This window comes from Dendrobates tinctorius, unplaced genomic scaffold, assembly GCF_039654945.1.
Source record: "Dendrobates tinctorius isolate UK_male_01 unplaced genomic scaffold, ASM3965494v1 ptg000129l, whole genome shotgun sequence".
In the NCBI taxonomy this organism is placed as follows: domain Eukaryota; kingdom Metazoa; phylum Chordata; class Amphibia; order Anura; family Dendrobatidae; genus Dendrobates; species Dendrobates tinctorius.
This window is the reverse complement of record NW_027361797.1, coordinates 30,029,030-30,046,173: the sequence shown is the minus strand read 5'-3', so window position 1 is coordinate 30,046,173 and position 17,144 is coordinate 30,029,030. Positions and strand designations below refer to the sequence as shown.

Genomic DNA, 17,144 nt, shown 5'->3' with positions numbered 1-17,144 from the left:
CGTGAGAATATCATATGTATAAGACTTCTGACAATAACCACCACTCTTTTTAGGAATGAAACATTGGTTGCATTGAACTATTTCAACCTATTGGCTTTGCTGTTACTGAGAACCTGACACAACTTTAAGAACTCACATTCACGAATATGAATGACCCTTTGCTTAAAATATTGTGTCAGACATTCACTAACGTTTATCTCTAAGCAGTGCTATGAGGGTTGCTCAGAAAAATTGAATGAAATACCTAGCAAAAATTCCTGGGGTCCCCTGATTCTGATGCTCTTTTCCATTTTGTGTTGCGACACTCCATTGCCGAGATATCCACATTTGTTTCTTCTGGAGTGCAGTATGTGAAATCTCTGCTTGTAGTTCAGCAGGATGTTTCTTCCCACAACATGCGCTTTCACCTCTCTCTCCCAGACACTGCCAATCACAGCTCTGCAGCTGATTTAGCAGTCCATAAGTCTCAGATGATGCTGATCTGTGATTGGCAGCATTTGGGAGGGAGGGGTGGAAACACACGGCCCTAGAAATGACTCTGAAGAGATGCCCAGTTAGACTGCAAGCAGAGATTTCACATACGGCGCTCCAAAAAAACCTGTCAATAGCTCTGCAATGGAACAACGCAGCAGAAAATGGAAAAGAGCAGCCAAATCAGAGGATCTCAGGGATTAGAAACATTTACATTTTTTTGAGCAAGTGGCCGGTCCTCCTTAAAAAGAGACCTCACGAAAGTGGTTGCTTCATATATAGAAATATTATAAAGACCATTTTTACTGGATTTTACTTGATTCTTCAGGGATTGTAACAAAGTTCTGCCTCTGTTGGGAATGTCCACTACTGTTTGCATCCACAGGCAAGTAAAGTGCCATTGTACAGAGAACTTTGTCAGAAGACTTGCTTACTCCTGCCTGGAAGTATGCAATTCTCCAGTTATTTTGGAAGAATTCTAAACCGTCAGTTACCAATCTAGCATTTATTACCTATCCAATGGAAAAGTGATAGATGCTTCTGGTTATAATTGAGATAAACTTTAAAAGGTATTTATACAAGTAACTTTACTGATTATTGATGACCTGTATCCAACATTGTCACTAGGTTTCCCATCTCAGGTTCTATCTATATTTGCAATCGACTCTGAGCTTATGGGAGGAAATTAGCTGCTATAATATCTTCCACAGACAATACACAAAGGGTATTTCATCTTCTTTCATTAGTTAGCACAGATAGAAGCAGCAGGATGGAGGAAATTATACAGCAGTATTGAGCAGTGTAGATGCGAATCCATATCTGATGTGAGATTAAAAAACCCCAAACATATTAGAAAGCTCAACACTATATTTCTGTGTCTACTATTGCTTGTTTTCTCACTCTGCTCCTCTTCCCTCCCCTCTCTATAGATTGTAATAGGTGTAACCTGATACCTCACTTTGCTGGCAGTACATGTTGTCTCAAGCGAGATGGAGATGAGCTATTATTATTCAGAGTGTATAATGAATTCAGGAGGCAAAAACAGGGAAATAAGTGACTCATAAGTGGAAAAAGAAGCAGAATAGTCTAACGCTATATATATTATTAACTCTTTAAGTTCTGTATAATCACCTGTGCTATTGATTTATGTAAGGTTGCTTGTTACAGTTCCCATTTAACTTTTCTTTTTTTTATTAGACTAATGGAACACATGCAACGTACAAAAATACGATGTTTGTGCAAATGAAGACAGACCAGATCATTGTAAGGAATTATGAAGTTCAGCTGGGATTTTCGTGTACTTATCCACTGGATTTACAGCTGACTCTGCAGAACACACTGAAACCAGTTGTGAGGTAATGGCATTCTGCACTTATTATTTTATTACTACTTTTATTTGATTATATTTTAATGTTCAACATTTCATCAATAATAATATTAGTAACAATGAAATATATTACACCAATATGCGCCATTGTGCAACAGTATTTTAATGAATATTATTGTGCTCACTGGGATTTTCCAGCAGCTTCTTACACATTAGAGCCACATAGTCATTTGTTTTTTTTAGGTTATGCTGATATTATGAATTATGGAGTGTTACCTAGAGTTGAGAGCGGAAATAAGGGAGTGTAGTGTTAGAAAAGTTTTGGAAGCAATTGAGGTGAAAAAGTAATACTGCTCACCTGTTAGAGCTGTGCAAACAGGCACAGGTTTGCTGCCAACATGGTGAGCCATGGAATAATCCTTATAAGGGTTCCAACATGGAATTGATGCACAAAAGAAGACCAAGTTCTGGGCGGATTCTGGTGGAGTGAGATGATTTCCAAGAAAAAAACAACAGTTTTTAACTCCAAAAATACATGTGGTTTATTTTATAAAAAGTAGTTAAAAATGCAGTGTTTCGCCTATCCAGCCTTCATCAGGTGTTATCATGATATACCTGATGAAGGCTGGCTAGGCGAAACACGTTGTGTTTTTATTTACTTTTTATCAAATAAATTACATGTATTTTTGGCGTTAAATACTTACTATTGTTTTTCTCTTGGAAATCATCTCACTCCACCGGAATCCTTATTGGGTAGGAGAAGTGCCCAGAACTTGGTTTTCTTTCATGCATGATTTTCTGAATTAGCCTTAAAGTGTAACTGTCATAACAACCTCCATCTCCTATCTCAGTAATGGGATAATCTATCGTCACTGACTACAGGTTTAATCTCAGATTTGAGAATTTTGATCAATTTTTGCTGAGAAAGAAGCAGCTTCGTCTGATAACATGAATTACAAAGATGCTTATGTTCATGTGCACTATTGATTTATTAAATAAAAATTAAAATGACGGCTATGCTTTAATGATTACATAGCGTTAATTATCATTTGTATGTCATAGAGCGCATATAACAGTCCTCAGTACTGAACTTATTCCTTCGGTTGGGCTCCAAGATTTCGATACGTCTTTGTATTACCACTCATTGATTAGTTTGTGATTTTCAGGGTCAAAAATGTTGTTTTTTTTTTTTTTTTTGGGCAGTTCACTGATTCTGAACATTGAAGGAACTGGAAAATTCAAAGCACAGATGACCCTGTATAAAAATGAGAATTACATATCCCCTTATAAAGATCATGAGATTACGCTGTCAACCAAAGCCACGCTGTATGTCGCCGTCACTCTTGAAGGTGAAAACACGGATCAGTTTGTGGTGGTGATGAAGAACTGCTTTGCGACTCCGACAAGGAATTTCTATGATCCGCTGAAATATTATATAATAAAAAACAGGTACGTCTAAGAAAAAGAAAATGTAGATACAGCCCAAATATTATGTAGGAAAAGAAAAAGATTATGAAATGATCTATGGTACGTTCTATAACCATCACCAGCGTGATTGCAGGTTTATCTATTATATGTGGTACAGAGAGGAGGCTCCTTCACAAAGAACAGTCCATGGGCCCCTAGCAGTCCGGTAGCTCCTCATAAAGCGGCCCTTTATGGGTTTATGAGAGAAGCTCCTTGTTGCTTTGGAGGTGGTAGTGGCCCCCTTACCTCTAGGGCCTCTGTGCGGCTGGACAGGTTGCACCAATGGTGTGTCTGCCCCTGGAATGGGACACCATAGGGGATCCTTGGTGGTGCCAATTTATTGTACTGAGGCTTTTAAAGGCGTGCATGTATTAATAATGATAATAAAATCCTAATTAGAGCAGCACGGTGGCTCAGTGGTTAGCACCTGCAGCCTTGCAGCGCTGGGGTCCTGGGTTCAAATCCCACTAAGGACAACATCTGCCGGGAGTTTGTATGTTCTCCCCGTGTTTGCATGGGTTTCCTCCCTGTACTCCAGTTTCCTCCCACACTCCAAAGACATACTGATAGGGAATGTAGATTGTGAGCCCCAATGGGAAGAGTGGTGATAATGTTTGTAAAGGGTTGTGGAATTAATGGCGATATATACGCAAAGCATAATAATTAAATAATGATAGACGTTTAAAAATTGGGAAATATTAGCAATGAGTCAGTTCTGAGAGTGCTTGGATTGCTCGTCGTCTGTCTGATTAGTATCTTTTAAACAGATGCCCCAACCGAAGAGATGGAACCGTCCACATCAAGGAAAACGGTGTCTCCACGGGAGGACGCTTCTCTGTTCAGATGTTTAAATTTGTTGGCGATTACGAGTCGGTGTTTCTGCACTGCGAAGCATATATCTGTGATACCACCAGGGACAGATGTAAACCTGTGAGTGACCGCTCTACTTAGAATGCTTCATAGCTTCAGTAAATCTCATAAGCCATCCTGCTGATTTAGGACGTAGGCCCATTGTGCCCGTTCTGCAGTCCTAAGCTGACCTAATCCGGACCATTTCAGCGAGACCCTGCGATCATCTAATATGTATGGGGCTTTTCACCTCTGCTAATGGCAGAGATCTGGGGAGATAAGGATCAGGCTGATGGATTTCATCAACAATTCACTTAAAAAAAAAAAAAAGAATACAAAAAATCAATAAAAAGCATCAATGAAATTCACAAAAAAGCAGCAATACCAGGTTCAGACACAAAGGCACACCAGGATGCAGAGGGTCATCCATGATAAATATGTAGGCAGCAGGGGTGAAAAATACTAATATGGTCGCGGTCACACTTGCGAAAAATCTCGCACGAGTCTCAATACCCGGCACTGCCGCCAGCACTCAGGACCGGAGTGTGCGGCTGCATGTATTTCTATGCAGCTGAGCGCTCCCGTCCGAGTTCCGGGTATTAAGACGCGAGACTCGTCCAAGTTTCTCGAAAGTGTGACCCCAGCCTAAAACAATCACTCACTAACCCACTAGACATCCGTGGGGGCTGCCTAGTATTCTAATTGCACACAGGCTTACATAGGGGGTCATTCACGTGATTACATGAGATGCACAACTATCTAATGTGTTACTCCCAAATATCATGTAACCCCCTCTGCCATTTTTTTTTTACTTTATATATTTCATCTAAGACTACAAGGGGTTTAAAATTAATATACATGGTGGTCTAACTATCCTTGGAGATCTAGGGTGGATTACTACTTAAAAGTTAATATTCTATAATATAAATACTGAATGTGGGGATTATCACTTTGGAATGAAGAAGGGGTTAATGGTGCTGGTTTGGAGCAGCATCTTATCCACACTCCATAATTCTTTTCATAGACTGGATCTTTAGTTTTCTGGCACTAAACTCCAAATTATGGGTTTTGTTTTTTTTCTTACATTAAAGCCCCCGTTACACACTGCGATATCGCTAGCAATATCGCTGCAAAGTCACCGATTTTGTGACGTTGCAGCGATATTGCTAGCGATATCGCTGCAGGTGATACTTACCTCCGACCGGCTCCCCCGCTGGTAATCGCTGATCGCGCGAGAAACTGCTGGACCATTTCTCGTCGTCAGCTTCCTGCGGCGCTTCCTGCTGTGACGACGAGCGACGCGTGGAGCTGGGCGGGAGGACGCAGGATCACCGCGTCTGACAGGTAAGTAGCGATCCCCGTCCCCAGCGATGTCGCTGGTGAGATCTGCCTGAGTGGCAGCTCACTGGCGAACACCCAGCGATGCACCAGCGATCCTGACTGCGTCATATCGCTAGTCGGGATCGCTGGTGCATCGCTAGGTGTAACGGTACCCTAAGAGTTTTTTTTTTTTTGCTGCCTGCAGCTGCCACTAGGGGGAGCTCACTGCAACCATTGTATTCAACAATAAATTCATATGCAGTGAGCTCCCCCTAGTGGTGATAAAAATATTACACTATCACCTCCCTCCAGCTAAATGCCCCCGTAGAAAGTAGCTGAGACTTGATCCAGCGGAATATAAGAATAATATCACTAAAGCAAACATTTTACAGTGCTTACTACGCTATTTGTTCATTTACATCACTGAATTAACCGGTAAATATGACATGCGCTTTTTTTTTTAATTTAATTTTGCAGTCATGTTCTGGTGTCCGCTCATCTTTTGCTCAGAGTGATGATAATGGGTTTGTTTTAGCCTATGGACCCATAGTTGCAGCAGGTAAGTGCTGAAACAAAATCTGCCAGAAAATGCCGTCTCGCCACAAAACAGAAGGGAAAATATGTTGAGTTTTGTAATGACGTCCAAAAGTATAAAAAATATATATATATAATTGAAGTATAAAAATGTCACTAAACTGAGTGCGAAAGACGTACATCACTAATAGTAATTATAACATAATAGATATTGGTGTAAAAATGGGAGAATTAACATTATTGTGAAACAAATTAATATCTTTAATAAACTGTCAATAATAATATACAATAATCTAGAATTATATAATGCCTATAATGTAGGTTTCTGCTATTTCCATGTAAGTATCACTTTCTACACAATATAGATTAATGAAGTCTATGTGCAAGTCATAGATTTAGCAAAGAAAACATAATATACAGTATGTTTTTAATATAATTATATTATTTATTCACTGTCCTGGCCTATTCCCTTATTCAGCTCATATGTTCACTTTCTACGAAAAATAATTCATCAAATGATCTTCTCATATTATTTGCATCATATTTCCTGCAAAAAAAAAAAAACATACGGAAATAATTTACGGAACGCATTTAAAATACAATTTTGTTTCTTAATTTTTTACTTTTTTCACTTCCCCTTTGCATCTTCCAAAACTCCTTCTCCAACCCCGCTCTTCCCCACAGAACAATGAAGAACGGTTTCATGTAAGAGCACATAGTCAGGTAGAGTAAAGTATGGTGGACAAGGTAAGGAGACCGAAGTCGGGTCACTTGAAAAGAAATATTTCTGCACGATTAAAAAAAAAACAGGAGAAGGTTAAAAAAAAAAAAAAAGAAAATTAATTGTATTCATTATATATTAAATTCCTAATTTGTAGAATAAAATAAATGGCGCTGAAAGAATAAAACAATCTGTCACATTTATGAAGTTCTGGAAAGTGTGTGCCAAGTTCAAACAAAAAAAAACAAAAACTCCAGAAAATTGTATAATTCTTAAAAAAAAAAAAAAAAATTGTATAATTCTTGGAAAAAAACAAACAATGAAAGCTTTATATCATGCATTTTTTTTAGTTAAATTACCATTGTTTATATAAAATTAAAGCTCTGGGCCAAAATACATACATACTAAATATTACATACATAATATTTTGGCCCACCTACTGTTATTAAAGGGGTTTTCCCATGAACAAAGTACATTTTGATCGCTAGGACTTGAAAGAAAAATGTTCCAATTGGATGTGTTTAAATGAAATGTTCCTGTGCTGAGATAATCTTATAAATGTGCCCCTGCTGTGTGCTGTGTATGAGCGTACAGGAACATGGTCGGATCATACCACAGCTCCTGGGTGGACAGAAAACAGAAGAGAGTATACAGACAGGACAGCACAGGATCACAGCTGCTTCTTTCTGTGAGATTAAACATTTCACTGCTTGTTTAAATACATGTTCTACCTCACAGAAAGAATCATTTATGATCACATGCTCTCCTGTCTGTATACTCTCTTTTGCTTCCTTCACTGCCCAGGAAACCCATGCTGTCTTGTCTGTATACTCTTTTGCTTCCTTCCCTGCCCAGGAAACCCATGCGGTCCTGTCTGTATACTCTCTTTTGCTTCCTTCCCTGCCCAGGAAACCCATGCTGTCCTGTCTGTATACTCTCTTTTGCTTCCTTCCCTGCCCAGGAAACCCATGCTGTCCTGTCTGTATACTCTCTTTTGCTTCCTTCCCTGCCAAGGAAACCCATGCGGTCCTGTCTGTATACTCTCTTTTGCTTCCTCCCCTGCCCAGGAGCTGTAGTATGATCAGACCATGTCCCTGTACGGTCAGACACAGCCATTACACAGTACACAGCAGGGGCACATTTATGAGATTATCCCAGCACAGGAACATTTTTTTTTAAACACATCCAATTGTGGAACTTATTATTATTATTCCAAGTGTACTTTGTTTATGGGAAAACTTTTTTTTACGGCCATAGAGATGGAAATATAAATTGTTTTATTGTTGTGTGCTACGATATCGGATTGGAAGTTCTGCTATTTATTTTGGTGCATTAGACTTTCATTACGGCAATGTTATCTAGGAGAGTCGGAGTAAACTTCTATACCAGTCTATGCTGTGGACAATACGTCTGCAAAGGAATAGTCTGTGGGCAAAAGTTGTAGAATGAACAATAAATGGCGCACAATGTGTTTTGATACTGAAAAATGTAGGACTGTTATTTAGAGATGGGGATATCCAGGAGTACAGTAATGATAACCTAGGACAGGTCATCAATATGAAATTGGTGGGAATCTGCTGACAGTCGGCGCTCCCAGAATTAGCTGTAGGAAGGTCCCGTGGCTGGTGGAAGTACAGTGTATGACGTTGGCTCCGTACAGCTCCGTACACCGTGTAGTGGCCATTCTCTGGTACTGCGGCTCAGCTGCATTACCCTTTACGGGTATGTTCACACATCATGGAATTTCCTGTGGCTAATCCATCACGTATTTGCAAGAGTACTTCTGCCATGGAGATACAAAGCCTAATCCACATGGAGCTAATTTGCAGATTTTTGCATTGGTGCATGGAAATTTGGTATAAAATATCTCCTTCTCTCACACTGGATGTGGAATATTCGTGGATTTGCTAAAGATTTTTGGAAATCTCAAATGATAGTGCCGCATGCAGCCTATACAGAGGCATTTGGCCTCTATGGATCCGCACTGTATAGGGAACCTCAGTATAGCACTGTATTGCAAGGTATATGACCGATTCTAGAGGTGATTCTATGTTCTAGAGCATTGGATCATGCAGAATTTTTTTCATTTGGAAGCCAAGCGTTAAAAATTGTATAGAGCCATAATATGGCTGTGTGTGACTGTGCTCTAAAATGATATTATTTCCATGTGCATATAATTCATTTCATGTTATATCAGGATTATAATAAATTTATTTTTCATTTAATTTTCAGATGAAGAACCGACCTCGGACGCTGCTGGTAAGTTCTAATCAGACTTCACTTTTTTTTTTTTAATCATATTTTTTATGAAATTGATTTAGCATTTTATAATACAGTAACTTAAATAAAATCCCCCATCAAGATATATCAGTAAGATACATGCCAGTAACCCTAGAGATCTAGAAATAAGAAAATAACAAGGTTTACAGATATTGATGTCACCGGTTGGACATTTAAAAATACATGTAATTCTGGATCCCTTTCACTGGTCAGTGGCGCTGGGGCTAATCCTGACCCATCTAAAAGATTCTCCATTACTTTAATTTATAAGGAGCACTAAACTTAAGATTGCCACTAGAGATGGTGCAAATCGATTTGCAGGACAAAGGATCCGTTATCTCGCCGGCAATGAGTGTCTTGGATAGGAACCCAGAGGACCACCTCCAATCCTGCTCTTATTTTGATTAGCCAGCCTGGCATGATGTCACATGTGTGTCACGCTGACCTCACACCAGATTGGCCAATCAAAAGAACAGCCACAGATGCCGAAAGATTGGAGGTGGCTCTCGGGGCTCCCGTCCAGAGGCCATAAATTACTGACCATACAGATGGACCAGGTCCTGCAATTTGCACCAACTCTAATTGCCACCTTAAATAATCTCTGTTATTTATATATAATTTGAATAAACCAAAAATAAAAATGTAAAAACTTTGTCAATATTTTATAAGTGGAATCTGGCTCTTTAAAAAATTATGAACCACTTCTTCCTCCACCCCGATCCCTAACCACATCATAAGGCCACATGCACACGCTCAGTATTTGGTCAGTATTTGTAATCCAAAACCAGGTGAGGAACAATCAGAGGAAAAGTATAATAGAAACACTTCTGGATTTTTCGCCCACTTCTGATTTTGGCTTTCAAAGACTGATGTAAAATACTGGTCAAATACTGAACATGTAAATGTGGCTTTATTGCTATTCAGAAACATATTAATTTATCCCCTATCTGCCAGATGGGGAATACATTTCTAGGCGCTGAGGTTCTGCTGAGAACCCCATTGATCTTAGGGCCCTTGAACCCAGTAATTGGACTCTGCAGTCCTGTCATTGATGGAGTGAAGGTGCTCATGCTTGACCTCTGCTCCCTTCGTGGTCCGTGGGACTGCAGGAGAAAGCCGAGCACAGAGCCAGCCAAGTCTACAGATTGCATATGTGCAACACAGATGGGTGCGAGCGCTGCCTGCTACTTCATGCATTGTTCTGGGTCAAAGTCTGCTAATTTTTTCACACTGACCATCATTTTGCATGGAAAATCAATCGCTTGCACCTTCACATAGGTTAATAATGGTCAGGGTGCAGTCAGTTGACAAGGACGGCACTGCAGTTATCTGTATGGGGCCTTACATCAGTATGGTGAGTGGGCGAGCTGGGGGTAAGGTGGTATGTGATCACGCTCGTGTCTTAATCAAGTGTTTTCGGCGTGGTCAAAAAATATGCTCGAGTCTCCGCGGCTGAAAGTCTCGCGGTTCGACAGCCGCAACACATGCAGGGATTGCCTAACAGACAGGAAATCCTTTTATGTGCTGTGGCTGTGGGAACACATGCAGCCATGGGAAGTCTAGCATATTTTTTGAGCACATCAAAATACTCGATTAGGACACGATCATGCTCGCGCATCACTAGAAATAATGATTATATGCGCTGTTCCTCTTCTCACGATCATTTTTTTCTTTTTTCAGGGATACATGTGCCTTGGCCAATGATAATAATTATTCTGCTGTGTCTCAAAACCAATTTGTAGTGAAATGTGGATGTGATCGGGTGCACAAACCTACTTGGTCTCCATTTCCTACCCAGACCCATGCTCATACCCCTGCGTGCTCATTCACTGTTTGTTGCTGTACAATGTTTGTTCATTCGCATTCCCATCATTTTATTACAATAAAGCCTTTTACTCTTCCTTTCACTCTGTGCGGTCGCTTCCTTGTTTGCAAACTGGATAAAATATTGTAGCCATTGTTTTGTTACTGACATGTTTATCAATCTAATTAAATACTTTAAGACATTATTGCGTTACTGAATTTATTTGAGTACAAATATTGTTTCTCTAACCTCTGTAAACAAGGAAAAGGGTACAAAGGCATAGAATGGTCCTAGAGATACAGAATTCACAAAGTTACAGGAACACGGGCTATGCTACCTGGGTGTGGCAGAAAGAGGAAGCTGTGACCGGCAGCCACGAGATTGAGGAGGAGGCCAGTGGTGAAAAGCCCTCGAATGACAGTAAAAGACCTGCAGCAAGATTAAGTGCCAGTAGGCAACGAGGATTCGGTTTGCACAGTAAAGTGCATGCTGGACACTGAAGATCTCCATGCCCAAACTCCAAGACACACTCCCCTACTGATCTCAAAACATAATATGCTCAAAACGCTATAAATAAGCCACACACGTTTTAGCATTCTGTTCTGTGGAGGAATGAAACACAACTGGCACTTTTCAGACCTATGGATCGGCAGCATGTCTGGAGTAGAAAGAATGAAGCGTTACACTGAAAAGAACACCCTGCCCACAGTGAAGCAAGGTGGTGGCTCGGGGCTGCTTAGCTTAATCCAGCACTGGAAACCTGTAGAGTGTGGAAGGCATGATGAATTCAAGCAATCATTCACCACCTCAACTGTGTTCAGACACAATAACAGTCAAAAGCAAAGTAGGTATAAGTAAATGGGAATGAATATGACCAAAATATATTAAAAAAAATAAATAAGAGGTTTACTAAGTGATGCAAATGAAAAATCAAACACTATTAAAACATGCTAAAAAAAAATAAATCCACACAGAATGGTGAAACATCATGGATCCCTGAGTGTATATATATATATTCATAACTGAACAATAATACAAACAACACAAATTAAAAAAGATAAGTTCACATTTATACTGAGCCGCTAATAAGCTTGCAAATGGTAATGACTACTGTATGCAAAAATAATGGTAAAACCAAAAGCAAAACACAAAACAAATATCCTGGAATAAAAAAGTAAAAAAATATTGCAAAAATTGCATGAAGGTAGTAATAATAGTAATAATAAGGGTATTTAGTTAACATAATTTTGATCAAAATAATGTAGAAGCCATCCCGCCACGTCACGGCAACCCTTGTGGGACAGTCCTAACTCTTGTATTTAAAACCTTTCCACTTGTCAAGTGACGTAAATGTGAACAAGGACAGAGGGACTGAACCACCAGTAATAGTATAGGCCAGACAGGATGGATTTTCCAACTCAGAAACAGGGCGGTCACACCCTTATATGCACAGAATGCACAATGAAACAAATGAGAAACTGGGTCTGAGCAGAAAAAGTAAATTAATGTGCATGCAAAATGTAATTGCATATGAACACATGACCTTTACACAGAGAAAACCAAAAGCAAAACACAAAACAAATATCCTGGAATAAAAAAGTAAAAAAAATTGCAAAAATTGCATGAAGGTAGTAATAATAGTAATAATAAGGGTATTTAGTTAACATAATTTTGAATAATGGTAAGCCAATATTATAAGCATAACTATAACGCACCACAAAGCAAGTAGTCCTACAGCCTCTTAATGATGCCCCGATATACCGGTAAGTCTAGAGAATTGCCTGCTAGAAATTATGTATGACGGAATAACCACTAGGGGATATGCCAAATCTCATGACAGATCACGACAGAACCATCTATGCACAGTAAGTAGTTAGTATTCCTTCCACCCTCTGACAAAGCACATTGAGTGAAACACCCATTGGACATCTGGACTCCCAGACATTCATCTTTGGCATTTTGCCAATAATGGTTTACCATTACCCTGGACTTGCCATTTGTAAAGCATTTAAATATTTACTGTAGTCAGATTCTAGTTATATGGTTACTGCACACACACTTGTTTGGATCAAGATTTATACTTTGAGCATTTAGAATCATAGAATGGTAGAGGTGGAAGGGACCTCCTGGGTTATCTGGTCCAACCCCCTGCTCAAAATTGTATTTCCTGGATTGTTTTGCATTTTTGCATTTGCAAACCTCACAATAAGTGTGTATGTTTGTACTTTATATTATTCATGTTTTATTGTTAAATTTTGGACTCTCTCAGACTTTCAGGAATCCATGTTGTTCCACCGTTTCATCTCTGTGCCTTTTTTATTGGGATCACCTAACAGACTTCTATTTTCAGAATATTTCACATTTATTCTGGTCATATTCATAGATACTTGATTCTGTAAAACCCATTACTAAATGTATCATTGTTGCCTGTGAGGACGCTTAGGCGAAACTGAACCTTCCAACAGGACAATGATCTGGTGAGGTGGAGGCTTTAAGCCTTATATCTGTGAGCAGCCCGGATCAGAGGCGATGGGTTCAGTGGGTCTTGACTGAGAACATTTGGTTTGGAGAGCAGCAGATAGCTGAGTAAGTAGGATGGCAGACAAATCAGGTGACACAAAGGAGGCAGAGCAAAATATGTGGCTACATACGGGAACAGTAACTGTGTAGAACACTAGTTTCTTCCAGCAGGGTTGCATATATCACAGGAAGGTGGTCTAAGTCTAACCATTTCCCTGCTGAAAGATACCAATCACAAATATAACAGTATTATAACACCACTCCAGCTTTTTTTTTTTTTTCCAGCTCTAGAGTGGTGCTTTAAATGTAAGCCACCCACCCCATTCTTGTGCCTGTAACTTCTGAATTGACGCTCTCGGAGATTTATTGAAAAGTGACTTCCGGCGCCGCTCCTTGAAACACTGGAGTTGCCGGGTAGGTAACTTTTCGCCGGAGAGATGCTGGAAAAGGATGAAGATGGCCGCAGGCGAGTATAAGACAGGGGGCAGGGGAATGACATTTAAATCACCACTCGGTCAGCACAATAAAAATACCCCTCTGGAGTGGTGCTCTAATTGCAATCAAGTATCTTCCAGTCTGAAGAATGGTTTATCGCAGAATAATAACACAATTGTTGGGTTACACGGATCTGAACAGCCTACAGTGATCGGATTGAGTGTTTTCAAATTATAAGTGAAGCAGTCTCTCTGGTCTTGAATTGGACTATGTGAATAGTGATAGCGCCAGACTATGCTTCAGTGTAGACCTCTGTCCCCTGACCCTAACTGAATGGATATCCTAACACGGACTTCCTATCTAAATTGGGTTTAATTTATTATGGGGACCTCAGTTTAGAGATTTCTCTCCCTACACTACTATTATCCAATTTTAGCATAGGCACAATATTAATACAATAAGGCTATGTGCACACATAGCGGAACTCTCGCAGAAGTTACCGCGAGAATTCCGGATTCGATTCCGCGGGAAAACCGCATTTTAAATTCCCACAATTTTCCCGCGGAAAAACTAGCTTTTTGCAAGCGTAATTAGCTTGCAGAATGCTAGCGTTTTCCAAGCGATCTGTAGCATCGCTTGGAGAACTGATTGAGAGGTTGGTCACACTCGTCAAACATAGTGTTTGACGAGTGTGACCAACTTTTTACTACTGATGCTGCCTATGCAGCATCAGTAGTAAAAGATAGGATGTAAAAAATTTAAAAAAAAAAAAAGTATTGTTATTCTTACCTTCCGGCGTCCCGTGCAGCCTTCCCGCCTCTCTCCACGCTCCCGGTCCCAGTAATCCTTTGCGAGAATGACCGCGATGGCGTCCGTTCTCGTGGGATGTTGCGATCCAGCGAGACCGGACGCCATTGTGGTCATTCTCGCAAAGAATTACTGGGACCGGGAGCGTGGAGAGAGGCGGGAAGGCTGCGCGGGACGCCGGAAGGTAAGAATAACAATACTTTTTATTTTAATTCTATTTTTTACAGGGATATGGTACCCACAGCCCGGAGGACAGTCTCCTCTCCTCCGGACCGTGGGTACCATCCGCAAATATTCTGCTTACTTTTCGCATGGTGGGCACAACCACATGCGGAAAGTAAGCAGAACAATGCATTCCTATGGGTGTGGGATCGCCGCGATTCCGCTAAATTAATGAGCATGCTGCGTTTTTTACCGCGAAGCGATTCCGCCGCGGAAAAAAACGCAGCATTAGCACAGCATTGTGGAATCCCATAGGAATGCATGGCATGCTTATTTTTCGTGGCAAAATCGCGCTTTTAAAAGCGCAGCGGAAACGCGAAAAAAACGCTACGTGTGTGAACTCTGTCTAAAAGTTGCATTTTAACTTTTTGCACAAGCTCATCCTTTCCCACCTTACTCCTTCATTACAGTTATGGTATAATCAGTGGTGTACACTAATGTGAGTGTTTATTGTGGAAGTATAGCAATCCTAACAGGACGAATGGAACACTGATACTAGAAGAGACGTTAGGGCGACTATATATCTGAAATGTATAGTCACTTTTCAGTCCCAGGGTGGAGGGTCATTTTAAGTATTGTTTTTATTCATAAGATTGGGCTAAGGTTTTTATTTCTTTTCTGAAAATTTTGTTCGAGTATGAATATTTAAATGTAATTTTATACATTATAAACCATCTATATCCCTTATACTTTTATCAGTGTATTTAGGAAAGAGAATCAATATAAATTAGACGTTTCTGGATTCAATAGCCAAGCTCCAGAAGAAGCTAGTGATGGCGAAACTTGAGTCAGATTTGACATGATAGATGTGTATTAATGACTTTTATAAAACCTCTTGCAAGTAGAATAAAGAGACTAGAGGGAGAAAAAAGCAGCTTTTTTTTTTGCACTCTTCATTTCCACAGGATGAGGGGATAAACAGGGCTTAGGCTAGTTTCACATTTGCGCTTTTGAGCGCAGCGACGGCCTGCGCACGGCCACCGCTAAGCCCCGCCCCTGCCGCGCCTCCGCCGGTAGCTCCGCCTACCGGCGCATGACGCTGCATGCGTCCTGCGTCCCCTATCTTTATCACTGGGGGAGCAGGCCATGCGCAGTATGCGCTTGGCGGCGCATGCGTCCTTTTCAAGGTGCGCCGAGTGCAACCAAACTGCAGCAGGTTGCGTTTGGCGCTGGTCGGCGCACCGTGAAAAGGACGCATGCGCCACCAAACGCATACTGCGCACGGCCTGCGCCCCCAGTGATAAAGATAGGGGACGCAGGACGCATGCAGCGTCATGCGCCGGTAGGCGGAGCTACCGGCGGAGGCGCGGCAGGGGGCGGGGCTTAGCGGCGGCCATGCACAGGCCGTCGCTGCGCTCAAAAGCGCAAATGTGAAACTAGCCTAATGCTACTGTTCTCACACGAGTTAAATAGCAACTTGATCCAAATAAAGGGAATACCTGGAGTCACAAGAAAAAAAATGATCCTCAGAGCTAAATTATTAGCTTTTGCATAAATTTATATATGTTACTCTTTTGAGTCCTATGCCAAACATCTTTGCACAACACGTAGTATACACTTGCAATCCGGCTTCCTGCCACACCACTCCACTGTACTGCCCTAACTAAGGCTGGTTTCACACTTGCGTTTTTTTGCGCTGTATTTTAGCGCTAAAAAACGCATGCTTTTTTTCCCTATATTTTGCATGGGATGCGCTTATGTGCGCATACACATGTTTGTATGCGTTTTTCCGCGCATGTGTTTTTGTGGTGTGCGCTCGGGCGCACAAAATGCATCCTGTTGCATTTTTGGGGCGTCTGACTTGCCTCAAAAAAACGCATGCGCGCGCAATGCGTTTTTTTACAGCAAGACACCCATTATAACTCTATGGGTGCGCATATGTGCGCATTGCCATGCTCATGTATGCGTTTTTTTGCGCATGCGTTTTTTTGTTGACCATTAGTTAGACAATGGAATTTAGGGGTTTGGGTTAGAGTTAGGGTTAGTTAAGGGGGTTTAGGGTTAGTGTTAGTATGGTTTGGTTAAGGGTTAGGGTTGGTTAGGGTAGGGTTTGGTTAAGGGTCAGGGTTAGGGTATGGTTTGGTTAAGGGTTAGTAAAGTCATGGTTTGGGTTAGTGTGAGGGGCCAACTAATGTTGGAAAAAAACGCAAACGCGGTAAAAACGCATACAAACGCATAAAAACGCTGCGTTTTTTTCATGCATGCTCATAAAAATGCTTGAAAAAAAACGCAGCATTTGTATGCGTTTTTTCCATGCGTTTTTTGCGGGAAAAACGCGCTGCAAAAAAAAGCAAGTGTGAAAGTAGCCTAAGGTCACCAATGACCTACTAGCCGCCAAGGCCAAGCGACACTACTCTGTCCTCCTCCTCCTGGATCTCTCCTCTGCC

The 17,144-nt window shown here is 40.8% G+C and overlaps 1 protein-coding gene across 2 annotated transcripts in view; it reads left to right on the top strand.

The window, feature by feature from the left end:
• Positions 1 to 10,975, top strand: part of LOC141047690 (uromodulin-like) — a 42,027-nt gene extending 31,052 nt beyond the window's left edge. The window contains exons 12-18 of one of the 2 annotated variants that reach the window (XR_012219886.1): positions 1,669 to 1,826; positions 3,002 to 3,247; positions 4,033 to 4,195; positions 5,912 to 5,993; positions 6,653 to 6,715; positions 8,922 to 8,948; positions 10,650 to 10,975. Coding sequence is in view for 1 of the 2 variants with exons in the window: in XM_073542905.1 (XP_073399006.1) it covers positions 1,669 to 1,826; positions 3,002 to 3,247; positions 4,033 to 4,195; positions 5,912 to 5,993; positions 8,922 to 8,948; positions 10,650 to 10,711 (738 nt within the window). In the remaining variant the exon portion in view is untranslated. The remainder of the gene's footprint in view (positions 1 to 1,668; positions 1,827 to 3,001; positions 3,248 to 4,032; positions 4,196 to 5,911; positions 5,994 to 6,652; positions 6,716 to 8,921; positions 8,949 to 10,649) is intronic. The other variant, XM_073542905.1, reaches the window with a different exon arrangement.
• The last annotated feature ends 6,169 nt before the right edge of the window (positions 10,976 to 17,144 follow it).